At 40.0% G+C, this 14,244-nt stretch overlaps 1 protein-coding gene across 2 annotated transcripts; it reads right to left on the bottom strand.

Annotated features, from left to right (window-relative positions):
- Positions 1-6,177: 6,177 nt before the first annotated feature.
- Positions 6,178-12,362, bottom strand: OXSM (3-oxoacyl-ACP synthase, mitochondrial). 2 transcript variants are annotated; one of them, XM_018909605.3, is made up of 3 exons: positions 12,195-12,362; positions 9,189-10,194; positions 6,178-6,787 (listed from the first exon to the last, which is right to left on the bottom strand). In XM_018909605.3, the coding sequence occupies exons 2-3, from the start codon at positions 10,169-10,171 to the stop codon at positions 6,385-6,387; spliced, it is 1,386 nt and encodes a 461-aa protein (XP_018765150.1). In that variant the 5' UTR covers positions 10,172-10,194; positions 12,195-12,362; the 3' UTR covers positions 6,178-6,384. The 2 variants fall into 2 exon arrangements, with proteins under 2 accessions (XP_018765150.1, XP_009084380.1); XM_009086132.4 differs by lacking the exon at positions 12,195-12,362 and adding an exon at positions 11,961-12,175.
- Positions 12,363-14,244: the final 1,882 nt, after the last annotated feature.

The following is a 14,244-nucleotide window of genomic DNA, read 5'->3' as shown; positions in this document are numbered from 1 at the left end:
CAGCTGATGACTGTTTAAAATGTTTAATATTCAGGCTGTTCTGACACAATATTTTGGCCTTTAAGTGTCACAGACATAAACAGCCTGCTGAGTCCATTTCCTCATGGACATTTACTAATGGTGGAAATGCTTCTGGAGCTTGTTACACTGAGTATGGCTGGGGGATCAAGCACACACTCTTTAACCAAGGCATTTTTAAGGATTCCTCTGGAGACCTACAGGAGCTGAGTGGAAGAGATATTAAAATTCTTCCCAGAAATCCTACAGCACACCTCTTCCTAAAGTGATCCTATAGCATCCATCATGAGGTACAGACCAACTTGGCCCAGTGCAGGAATCCGTAACATTCCAGGACAGACCAGTGTGCTTTCAAATGAACCTGGCTATCAGCCAGCAAACCCTGGCTCACAGTTTGCAAACCACAATACTACCTTTTTAATCTGTTTCTAAAGAGGACAGTGTTGTTTCAGACCAGGAACGAATCATTCAGTACAGAAATGAGGATGTCTCAGTGACCTGGTAACCAGGTACAAGCGCTTTCTAGGAGCCCTGTAAAATTTGGGTTTCTAAATAGTAAATACAGCTAAGGTTTTAAATAAGCATGATTATTTCAGGCAAGGTGACCCTTGGGAGTGAGAGCTTTTTTGTCAGTCCATTTCCCCGCAGAAAGGCACTCACATTCAAAATACAACCATCACAACCAATCATTGCCATTCAGAGGAGAAACAAAGACTAATTAATTGAATAAAGGCCAAATTATTCACTCCTATTATAAGCATGACATTGGCAAGAATCCCAAATGCATCCAGCGGTAACTTCACCTAGCTTGTTGGAGGATATTGCAGTTGCCTCTAGGGGAGCATGTTCCATTATTTTCAAGGGCTTCACCAATTGTTATTCTGAGCACTCTCTTCCACACACATTTCAGCTACCTAAAACAGAACAAAGGTGTCCTCTACTCTCTTTACACCTTATATTGCTGAATTACAAAGAGAATGTCTCTGAAACAGATTTGAATAGAGAAATTACTACTCCTTGTCTTCATTGCTCAGTTAGACTCCCTATACAATTTATTAGCAGTCTCAGGAATCTGCTTTTCTTAGAACTTCTGGCTATTTTTTTTTTAATTCTAAATTAATCTGAATCCATCTCTCTGTGTTATTGAAGAAAATCAGCAAGAGCTATTTCTATAAATTTCACGCCCACATAGTCTGCTAAGAAGGGCTTATGCAATGAGTAATTTGCCTACATTAATGTGAAAAAATGCACTGACAAAAACTGACTTGCATCTATGACAAAGGTTGCTATTCTCTTTCTTTTCCAAAAAGGCAAACAGAAGCAACTCCTTTATGTTCTGATACAAAGAGTAAAAATCAGTAACATCCCCCATCTAGCACTTAAATTAAAGGTATGCATAAGACTATTCTTTTTGAAATCAAAGGATGACTTGGGTGACAGGATGTAGATCAGACTGAATTTTACTCACTTATGCACAGCTCTGGCCTTTACTTTCCATCCAAAAGAGGAGTCATTCTGTCCACTGATGTTCCAATAGACAAAGCTGAGGCAAGCCTATCATTGGGGTGAGCTAATTAATGTGTCTAAGTAATTTCTAATGTGAAAGGAATGGATGGCTAAAGGGCAGTGTTAGGACTCCAGAGACTCTTTATCTCTTTATCCTATTTATGCTCTATATCTCTCAATTTCTCTTTGTCCATTTGGCTTGTTGCAGATTGGGTTTTGTTAGATCAGGACCAGCAAAGTGCAACCTCAGTTTTACTGCCCTGACCCCCTGCACACATCCAAGGTCTTTATGATGTTCACCAAGTGTGGAGAATTTGTCTGGTCCCAACAGAAACAATTATGGAAGTGGCTGAACCTGCTAGTTCTCCTATTCAAATGATATCCAGTTTTCTCAACAGCCAAGAGTATTGCTTCCACTGATTTAAGAAATTCCCTGAGCACTCCTAGGTGATCCCAAAAAAATTCACGATAAATACAGATAGATGATACCAAGCTTCATGTAAGCCTCCCTAGGCCAGACACCACTCTCAGAAAAAAAAGTCCTCAGGAAAAAAATAGGAAATTATAATACTCCTATAAAATAATTAAATTGAAGATAGAATTACTGCTTTCTGACACTCTTTCAGAACTTTTTGTATACAAATATTCCATGTCAAGCTCGATGTCAGCAATCCTCCTTCCTTCCTTCCTTCCTTCCTTCCTTCCTTCCTTCCTTCCTTCCTTCCTGACCGTGCCTTCCGTGCCTGCCTGCCTGCCGTTCCTTCCTGCCTTCCTTAGCCTGTCCTTCCTTCCTTCCTTCCGTCCTTCCTTCACTGTCCGTCCTTCCTTCCTCCTTCCTGCCTTCCTTCCTTCCTTCCTTCCTTCCTTCCTTCCTTCCTTCCTTCCTTCCTTCCTTCCTTCCTTCCTTCCTTCCTTCCTTCCTTCCTTCCTTCCTCTCTTCCATCAAACTCAAAACACCATGAGAATTGACTCTTAAATGAATTCCTAGAATACATTTTATGTCTTGTTTCAGCCCAGAGACTGCTTGGTGGCATTCTGAACTCCAGGAAACAGTCCATTAGGCATGAAACAACTGACCGCTGCTTAGAGCAATAACATTTAACACCAAAATCCTGACAATGACAAAAAGAAGAAAACTACAAAATGATATTAACTATCACAGGGATGTCCAGGTATTTAGCGTCTGGTCTGCTTTATGGCACTCTAGGAGAACTACAAGACACATATTAAAAAATATTCATCTCTTTTTCAATTTTAGTTCCTCATTTGCATTTCTTCTGCCCTTCATGAGCATAGGGTCTTTTTTCAATCCTTATTGCAATTTTATTTCACTTCATTCCTATTATATTTTGCTGGAGACCTTGGGCTGCAATACCCTATATGCTACCAGTTTGATATACCTGTTTATTAGCTATCATACTAAAATTATTTTGCTTCTTACACAGAGGTACTGGCTATAAGCAATTGATATTGGCATGTTTCTTTACAGTTCAATAACTGCAGCTAGGAAATTGACTTTCTACCAAACTAAAATTAATCATCACTGTTACAAAATTTGGAGTGGTGTCTACTGCCCAAGCAGAAACTATTGCACATTTTGCTTAGGTTATAAAACTGCCTTCATCCTAGTTTTTTTCATTACTGTTGCTAGCTTTGGAAAACAAATGGGAGCCCATCTTTAATAAATAAATAAACAAATAAACAAATAAAACAAAAGGAAAGACAAATTAGGTCACAGAGAACTGGGAGCAAACTCCCTGGATGTTTTTGTACCACTTGTTTTCCCATTCCCCTTTTGGTCACAAAAGTCCAAAGAGTGGTCCCACAAAGATGCCACCCCAGACACTCTGACAGCACCGAGGGGCTTGGCACAGCCCCCCAGCATGGATGTCTCATCCATGGCCCTGGCTGTCAGGCATGTTGGGAAGGGTGACAGGACAAGGTTGATCCTCAGACACCCATGGTTTTATAGTACATATTTCTCACTATAGACCCACTCATGGCTTGAGAAATCATGAAGTGTCCATGCTAGAAAAAGGCTGGTAAGCAGGAAATCATGCTGACTTGCATCTAAAGGTTGTGTTAGTTAGCTTTTTGTTCAAAAGAGTGCCATAGATGCCTCAAAATAACTACAATATATAACTATTTTTGATTTTCATTATCATATTTGTAAACTATGAGTCCCCTTTTTACTGAAAATATAAGCTTTTGCTCAGGGATTGTTTCAAACTTTAACTAAATTTATTTGAAATAATTTAGGAACTGTCAAGTCATTATATTATATGTTCATTCATTAGCAAAAAATATGCTGTATACCTAAGTAAAACACTTCTTCACACTGAACTAAAGTGATCTGGAGTAAACTAATTTGAGGAATATTTGCTCTCTACACTTGCAGAACAGGCTACAGAAGTCTGAAATGAAATTAGGTTTATAATTTTTAAAAAACTGTTTCTGGAGACAGACAGTAATTAACCCTGAGCAGCAGCTTGATGTTTGTAAGATTTCATCAAGCACATGCTGTTTACATTTTTTATAACATATTTTTATTGGATTCCTCTAAGCAAATGAGTTCAGGTGAGTTACCATAGTTCCAAATTTTGTTTCAAATGCATTTATTTCTAAAAATATTTGCTTAAGTTAAGATCCTTGATTCAAATCTAAACAATATTTTAACCAGCTGGAAAGTAGCATGACAAAACAAGTGCAGTGGTCCTCGTGGACCAGCTGCCTTTGTAGTGAAGAAGACCATCATTGTGGGCATCAGAAAGAGCAGCAGCAGCTCGTGGGAGATGATCCTTCCCCCCCTACTCATCAGAGACATATCTGCAGAGCTGGGTTCAGTCCTGGGCTCCCCAGTACATGAGAAATGTTTTCATACTGGAATAAACCCAGGGAAGAGCTACAAAGATGATAAAAAACCTGGGGTATCTGACATGGGAGGAGAGGATGAGGGAGCTGGGACTGTTTGGCCTGGACGAGACAAAGTTCCAGTGAGGTCTTATCAACATAATTAAATGGAGGAAGGAAGAAGAGGGAGCCAGACTCTTCCCAGTAGTGTCCTCTGAAAGGATGAGGCAATGGGCACAAATTTAAAACCAGATTTAAATACAAATTGAAATGTGAGAAACTTCTTACGCAACTTCCTCCACATTCACCATCCTCCTGCTCACTCTCTCCTGGAGTCTGAGTTCTTTAAATCAACTTACTTTTATTATAATTTGCAGAGGGTATTGTTGAATTTTGTATTTTGCCTTTTATATTGCATGCAATCCAGATTCTCATTCATTGTAGTGCCACTGTTAATTAACATAAGGTAAGAGATTTGTTGGTATTTTCCTTGACAGCAAACTCCCATACTCTGTCTTGCTTGTATTCTTTCACATTTTCCCTTTGCTAATATATCATTTTACTTTCACACTTATTATTCATTAATCTGTTCTGGGCTGCATTGTTCTGTATGAATTCAGCTTCTGAAATAGTCTTAATCATTCTCCAACACATGATTCTCCAATCATTTTTCACAACAGCCTCTTTAACTTTCTATTCAGTAAAGACAGCAAAGGCAAAAATTATGCTGTTCAATATCAGCATTCAGACCATTTGCGTAAATAATGAGATTTTAGGGTACAGCTCAGCCTCATGATAGCCCTTTAGTAAGCTCATTCCAGAATGAAATTTACTTAGAAGTGCAGCTACTTATTATGTCACTTATTTTAAATCTAGTTTAAGTGGAGTTACTTTGCCTCCACTTACACAGGTCAAAGGCTAAGACTGGCAATTTCTAAAAGAACACTGATGAAAATTTTTTTAATGAACTAACCCACCAAGGGGAATATCAAACTTCACTCACATATGTGCTATCAATCAAGCCACTATTTGGCTAGGATGCTTGGCTGGTGCCAGAAGGAATGGACTAAGTCTTTTAATTTTGCTTTGCATCAATATGTTAGCTTTAGGTATAGTTTATTGTTCCTGTTCTCTCAGATTTATTTCTTCAAGATAATTTTTTCCCTAAAAGAAGCCTTGTTTGACAAATTTTGCTAGTTCTACTTTTCCACTTTGGCAGAAAAAATAGATACTTCCTGAGATACTTAATTGTCTAACTATTTTTAAAATCTTCAGTGCCATACTCGAACATCTACCTTACTATGTTTGTACAAGATTTCAGAACTCAACAGGTCATGCATGACCTACTAATTCTATCCCTGTGCCACATGGAAGATGTACAGGCCATGCTGTATGCATCCTTCAATGTTAGCTCATGGCCAATGAGGAAACACAACAAAAGGAAAAGAATAAAGATGAAAAGAAAATGAACCAGTGCCAGAAATCTTATTATTGTCTGTCTATATTATTGACCCCTGAATATCACTTCTGTGGAAGAATTATGATATTTGAGACAACTCACCATGAGGAAAAAGGCAGAACTCCATATGGAGTAGGTAACAAAGGGGATCTCAGTCATAAACCTTGTATTACCATGCAGTTAATTTGTCAGGTGTGGCATCCAAGCTTGTTAGCCAGCCTCTCTTTTGTACAAAAGATTCCAAACAATTTCTTTGTCACATGCATAGAAAAATCTTTTCTAACATAGTTTAACCATGTCACCTGCTCTAGTCAAGAACAAAAACTTCTTCATCACACAAAGAATAGATCTTTTTTTATTTTTATTAAAATGAGTAAGAGAAGTTCCCTCTTTCTAAAATAATCACCCTGGTGTAAATGCCAGGGTGAATAAAGTTCCTGTGTATCAAATGAGCAACTCTCAAAGCTGAGGAAATATTACAGAACACACAAGAGATGGCAGTACAGAAAATCATAATTGGTGCCGTTTTTTCACACCACTGACAGCGTAAGTTAAACACTTGCAAAGCACAAAGTAGCATTAGTGCCACCAAAGCCAAATGAATTTGTGAGTGCTATACGCCGTTTGTCAGTTTTCCACTCCTGAGCTGTCAATGGAACATAATTGAGATCAAACTCTGCCTCTGTTTTCTGTAAGTTTAGAGTAGGTGGCAAAATCCCATGGTAGCAGGACAGTGCAGTAAAAGCTGCTTCAATAGCTCCTGCAGCCCCCAAAAGATGTCCTGTTGCTCCTTTTGTTGAGGAAACTGCAATATTTCGTGAGTGATCTTTAAAAAGTCTCTTGATTGCTTGATTCTCAGCAGCATCTCCTAGAGGTGTAGAAGTGGCATGTGCATTGACATATGTTACATCTTCAGGTTTGATCCCAGAATCCTTTATTGCTGCAGACATGCACCTAAGGAAAAGAAGACAACAGAATGCTGATTTGCCCAAAGTATTTCTGTCAAATGTACAAACCAAAAGAAAAAGTATAGATTGTTTTAAAATGTTTATCAAGTGTGAAAATCTGCTTCAGCAGAGATGTAAATGACAAGAGGTTAACTCATCTAACTAAGCATGTTAACAACTACATTAGGTACCAGAGGAAGACAATAAAAGTGAGGCCCACTATAAAATCAGACTTGCTGTTAAAAATTCCACAGCTAGGAAAAATACAAAGAAGAAGAAAAGAAGATATGAAAATCAGTCTCTACAGACTACATTAATGTATCAAACACCCTTTTCACTGGGGTGAAAATATTTCTCAAATTTGAAAATATTTGAGAAATAACTACCGATATTATTACAAAAATGTGGATGTGCATTCCCCAACAAAAATACTGAGAAATTAAAGAAAAAAAATCTGCAGCCAAACTCCACATGAGCTTCTTTTGCATGCTGTCCAGAGACTAGAAAATGTCAAGGAGATAGCACAAATCCCTATATTTCATATTGTAATGAAATTTACTGAAAGTCACACTCTTCAACCCCTGGCATGGTATGTTTCGTTTGACTCCTGATGACTTGTGCACTGTGACTGCCTCTTTAAAACATGTTTTTTAATTGAAACTGTGGAAGTATCAACACAGCTCCACACTGCGATTTCTCATTGATTTCCCTCCAAGAAGATTAATCAGATATCTCTCCTTGCACATAGCAACAAAGCACCTCTGAGCAAAAGACCACCGACTCTTTTGAAATTTATGAAACAAAAGGAAATAAAAGGAAGCTCAAAAACAGACAGCACAGGCTTCTGGACAAATTTAAATGTCTCTACTACAGCCTTCTACCCTTAGAAGCATCCAGCTTAGCTTAGGGTGGAGGCCACTGACACTCACTGTCACTAGATAGTGAGCCATATTCAGGCAAAAGAGATTACTGATAACTATGAGATATATTAATTTAGTTAAATACATTATCTGCAATGAACCTATTCACTTAAGGAGATACCAGATTACTTGTGCAGGACACTCTTTATATCCACAATTCTGAGTCTGGCTTTGCCTCTCCTTTCCTGCTGGTTTATTCCAACATATGTATTGGCCTCCAACAGAAGCAGTTATTAGAAGATGGCAAAAAATATATTCCTCTGAATTTTTTTGATGTGGCAAATAAAATTCCTACAGGAAAGTGAGATAAGCACATACATTCCAGATTTAATCCATATACCAGTGCAGACACAAATTACTGGCTTGAAGACAGTATTAAAGTGTATTATCTTATCTCAAGGGTGGAAATGCTCAACACTTTGGAGATACCCAGATTAACTTTCAACTCTTCCTATTGTGAATTTAATTTATATTCTACTGCAATCATAAAATACACAAAAATTCTATTATAATATATTGCCATATCATCTCAAGGGTAAACAAGTCTGAAAATACGAGCTAAGACACTCCTGATTACTCATCTCACACCTAAGTCTACAGAACAATTAAATATTAATCAAAGAGCATCGATGGAAACACGGTATATTTACAGTTCTAGAAAAATCTGTTAGCCTTGTAAAGATGCAAACACAGCTTTACAATACCATGCAGAAGTTTGATCTATTTGTGCAGTGATATATTGAATTTTGGTACTAAATATTCACATACATTCAGAATAAGGCAAACTAAATCTTTACTAAGGATTCCAATGCCAGCAATAGTACTCAGCCTACACAAAGCTCTCCAACTTACACATGTAATTTAGCTGACAATTTAATTAGGTCAATGATAATGATGAGATGAGTATCATCTACTTGTGAACTGGTTTTGATGAGATAAACACTGATGAAACTTTACCACCTCCCTAAACAGTACTAAAGTGTATTTCTGCTATGCTACTTCACCAACACTCTCAGATGCATCTGAAGTACTGAATACTCTAACAAACTAGATCTTCTAAGTGCTCTACAGCTTTCATCACCTGAGATTCCTTGCAACATGCTTTTGCAGGGAGGTGAGGGTCTATCTTCTTGACGGAAAAAGATTCTGTCTCACCATAAACATTTAAAAAGAGGTTTCCATTGAGACTTATTTATATGAACAGCTATATGCACCAAAGGAAAAATGTTTTCACACAGAGGAAGTGTTCATAACTCTGTGGAAAAAAGTTGATTCTACTGAGAATTGGCCTTCACCCTCCTACTAAAAAAAGAGAATCAGGGTACAGTGTTACCAGAAGCTCTTTCATTTTTCAGATTTTTAAGCTTTTGTAATATTAATTCAAGACCGATCATCCCTTCTCTGTGAAAAATATACAATGATAGAAACAAATGCACCCACTACAATTAACATATGAAGTAGCTATTACAATCAACATAGAGTTCTTACCTGAATGCACCGTCTCCCTCGGGATTAGGTGCTGTTATGTGGCAAGCATCACCAGACAGTCCATAACCCAAGACTTCCGCATAGATCCTAGCACCTCTTTGCACAGCATGTCCATGCTCTTCCAAGACCAGCACAGCAGCACCCTCTCCCATTACAAACCCCTCCCTCTGCGAATCAAAGGGTCGACACGCTGTTTTAGGGCTCGAGTTAAAACTCGTGCTGAGGGCCCGGGCCCTTGAGAATCCAGCCAAAGACAAAGGACTAATGCAAGCTTCTGTCCCTCCAGCCAACATGACATCAGCATCACCAGCAGCAATGAATCTAAAGGAGTCTCCAACTGCATGTGCACCTGTGGTACAAGCGGTCGACACAGCGTGATTCGGCCCTTTCAGTTGGTATTTAATGCTGATATGGCCTGCTGCCATATTGACCAAAATCTTCGGGACAAAAAAAGGGCTGACTTTATTGTAACCCTTTGTTTTAAATAAGGCAGCTGTGTCAGAAATTTCTTCCAGTGGAACCATTCCCATTCCAATTGCCACACCGGCCGTTAAGCGGTCCTGTTCAGACTGGGGAGACCAGCCAGAGTCCTTCATTGCAAGCTCTGCTGCACCGATGGCCATCACGGTGGCAGAACTCATGGATTTGATCTCTGACTTCGACACAAAGCTTTCTTCACTGAACTCACCCTCCTTGTTTCCCCTTGGCACACACGCAGCCACTCTACATGGGATGTCTGCATATTCATCCCCATCTAGTGATATAATCCCACTGCCTCCTTCCAGAAGGTGCTTCCACACAAACTGAGTCCCCACACCAAGAGGGGACACTAAGCCAATACCTGTAACAACTACTTTCCTTCGACATGCAGGCAGTGACTTGCTGAAAGCCCTTCTGTGGTTTTGTAAATGTAGATTTAAATTCAGACTCCGGAGATGAAGATTTGCAATCTTTAACAAATCCTGTGAGAACTGTGAGAACATGGTGGCAATAATCAAGCACGTTCCTGTAAATGGAGCGGGATGGAGGGGGTGGGGAAAGACAAACACAACAATAAAGCAGACAATGTGGAAAACATTCCAAGAACATTAAATTAATAACCTGCTTTTTACTTGACAGCCTGTTTACAACCCTGAAGAAATGGATATAGTTTCTGTGTCTGTAATGAGGAATAGTATGAGTTATGGCAAATAATGGCAAAGAAACGTTCACTTTGGGAATGCCTCTAGTGGGCTCCTCTAGCTTAAGCTGCTGATGAATATGACTTTGCACCACTGTGGACTGTGAAGCACTCTCTGGTTTTGCTGCAAAATTTTCCTGAGAGCTTTAACCACCAGCTGGCTGGAGGCAGAAACAATGAGCATTAACAGCTTCACTCTTCTAAGGGAAAGTGTGTTCACTGGAAAGTGTATGTCCCACCAAGTTGAGGATATTGTCATCTCAACCTTCATGTCTAGCAGAACAGCCTAGGAACCTCAAACAGGAGTCAATAAACTTGTCCTGGTTCTGCTACTAATGTAATTACACATCTAGGACAAGACTCCTTCTCTTTCCACCTCCACCTATGCTTTATCAGCCTTGGGTTATTACACTGTCAGGGGACAGTATCTCAAGTAGCTGGAGCAAGATGCGTAGCACAGCAGCACCTCTGTTGAAGGCAACACCACCAGACCCCTCAGCACAAGAGGCACAGCAAGTGATGGCAGAAGGCCTCTGCTGAGAACAAGTACTTGAGGAAGGACCAGAGGACTACGCCAAGCAGTGATGGTGCTGTACTGTGCCAGAGTCTAGAGCCAGTCTAAATGCACACATCTGATATGCTGGAGCAGGGCAGAGGCTGCAGTACAGCTCTGCCTACACCTACAAAACAGGCTTCAACAGGTTGCCTGCTTTTTTCCTTGTCCAAAGAGCACCTTGGTATCACCAGCTCTTTGGTAAGATGGGGAGAACCGTATGAAGACCATAAGGGGCTGCTGGTGACTCCTGCTAAAATACCCAGACCTGTGGCTGCACAAGTGCACAGCAGTGTTAGCAAAAAATGTCATGGAACCACGGAAAGGCTGGGTTTGAAGGGACCTTAAAGATCATCCCATTCTAACAATCAATGGGCACGGACACCTTTCACTAGACCAGGCAGCAGAGATCAGCATCCAGCCTGGCCAAGAACACTCAGGATAGGGAATAAAAATAGTAAACAATCACATATTATTTTTTATACATATTCTATGCAAATATTAAATTTGATTATTAAGGATGTACTTTTAAAGGAGCCTCTTTTTAATCCTGACCCAAATTTGCCATTTCAGTTTTTTAAGACACTTAGCCTGGACTCCATAAAAGAGGTAGTGTGTGTGTACACATGTATAAAAATATATATATTATGTACTATAAAATGCAAGTTACATATAGAAATAATATTTTATATATAATATTAAAATATAAAACACATCTGTAGTCATATTATATGCATATTTATAGAGTATAATGTATTATATATGTTCTGTAGATACACTAGATGATACATATTGTATAGCATATATAATATGTAAGATAATGTATTTTATACATATTATTACACATGCGCATAATAATGTATAAGATAACACATTTTATCAGTGTGTATATATATATATATCTATATCCATATATATGCACATATAATATAACTGCAGAGCTCTGTAAGGCAGCTCGTCCCGCAGCCTCACGCAGCCTTTACTGAAATGCCGTCAGCCGGCGCCGAGCCGTCCTGTCCGACCCAACAACGCCCGATACCTGCTGTGCGGGAAAGCCAGGCGCAGGACAATTTCCCCCGGGAACAAGCGCTACCGAATACCCCCCGGTGTTTCAAGGGCAATGACTACTTTTGATGTGTAAACCAGGAACCAAACCCCGATCACACCACACTTCCCAGCGCCGCCATTGCCGGCCGGGCCCGCCACGCTGGAGGCGGTGTCCCCTGGGCCCGCGCTGAAATACCCGCCTCCCTCCGCCAGCTTTCAGGGGTACCTCTGCCGGCCGCGCTCCCCCCCACCCGGCGATGGTTCGCTCTGCCTCGCTCTCCCGCTCCGACGACGCGAGGCCGCACCACTCCACGGGAAAGGGGGGAAAGAAGGAGGTATGCGGGTACGGACGGCCCACGGCGCTTCCTCCCACCCGGCCCCGCCCCGCGGGCGCCGGTGTGGGCGGGCGGGCAGCGTGAGCGCGTGGATAGCCCAGCGACCAGGAAAAGGTGATGAAATTATTTCCTTCCCAAGCCACGTGTTTCAATCACGCAAAGGATGAGTTACAAAAAAAAAAAAAAAAAAAAAAAAAAACCAAAAAACCAAAAAAACCATAAAAACCACCCCACAAAAAACAAACCTAAAAGCCTTCAAACAACCACTCCGGTAGAGTAATAGGCAAGACCTTATCCCGAACAGACTTCCATGGCAGAGCATAAAATGTTTGTCAAAGTCTCATCAACAGAGACATGAATTAGTTACATTGTGAGTTTACTTGTTAGGTGATACTTTTATATAATTTCAGTAAACAGCAATAAGAAAACTGAAATGAATTTGCCCCCACACAATAAGGTCTATTAGCTGCAAACACAGCTGCCTAAAAATACAAACTGTAGCACAGTAATGAGGCACATACTGTAGGAAAAAGGAAAAAAAACCAGAAAGGAGATAAATGCATGATATTTAATAAAGGGAAAAAATGCATTTTTTTTTAATGAAGAGTCTTTTTTTTAATGAAGAGTCTTAATTTAGAAATAAAATTCTTTGGATATTTAATATGTTAGCGATTTGTTGGAAGTTGGCACTTGGTTTTCTAAATTTTTCATACTGCTTGCTATAAGCAGTCCTATGAGGACTTCCAAAGCATTGTTTACAAATGCCTGAGATGCATGATGTATTTATATGCATACATGTATAGCATCTTAGTTAATCTTTGCATTTCCTAAGGCAGCCAACATTGAGACTCACATATCTACATGAAACACATGGAAAGGAAATTAAAAGCTGAAGTAGCAGCCAAGGAATATGGCATCATCCTAAATTAAAATTTTATTACTTTGGTACCAGTTCCTGAGGGCTGAAATAGTAACACTTTAACTATGCTAGTAGAAATAATAAATGTAATCTCAGCAAAATTGAAGTGCTCTGTGTTAAATCTCAGCCTTTGTGAGGGATATGTACCACTATCTTAAAAAGTCATAGAAGCTGAGCAGTGACCTGTCAGAAGCAGGCAGCAGAGCCATGGTGTAATATCACCAACAAAATCCGAAGGCACCTTGAATTTTAAAGATCTCTTTGGCTTGGAACTCTTTAAATCTGCATTCCTAATAAAGCAAATCTCCACAGGCCTTTGTGCCCAAGGTTCCTCATCACAGTTCTTTCAGTAGCAGCACAAACCAGACATCTAGAAGAAGACCTGGGTGGTGGTTTTTTTGCCTCTCTGGGACAGACTGTGGGTAGTGCAGGGCAGATGTCCCAATGGGGGCGAGTCACTGCAGTGACATTCCTGCGCAGGCAGCCCTGGTGACCTGGAGATGTGGCATCCTCAGTACTGTCAAACCAGGGCAGTAGGAAAGGGGATTAATGTCCTTAATGACGTTACTGCCTGCCAAGGGGCTCTTGATGTTGCAAAAATATGGAATAGGTAAACATTGTCCTAAGAAATTATGTTCTTTGATCTTTGTATACTTTCAAGCCCAATCGACTAGAAAGGAGATGTAATCAAGCTCTAAATTATGTCCAGGTGTTAGAAAGACAAATTGTTTGTTGAATGCTTTTTTAGGGCTCCACATGTTTCAGTGAAATCACACCTCAAAGGGGTGGAGGTTTACAAAGCTTGGGAAGAAGGATGTACCACTGTCAGTGGGCAGAAAGAATGAGGAATTTATTGGACACAAGGATACTTGGCAGAACTCCGAAGAAGAAACTAGCAAAGCCAACTCAGCAGCAGTGCTGGGATCAGCTCTGACGGGATAAAAGGTAATTCTGGCACGGAACTTTGCAACCCGTGCAAAAAATGAGCACGTGGAATAATCAGCATAAGAAGTAAAGGAATC

The sequence above is a fragment of the Serinus canaria genome, chromosome 2, assembly GCF_022539315.1.
Source record: "Serinus canaria isolate serCan28SL12 chromosome 2, serCan2020, whole genome shotgun sequence".
Taxonomy (NCBI): domain Eukaryota; kingdom Metazoa; phylum Chordata; class Aves; order Passeriformes; family Fringillidae; genus Serinus; species Serinus canaria.
This window is presented reverse-complemented; position numbering and strand designations above follow the sequence as displayed.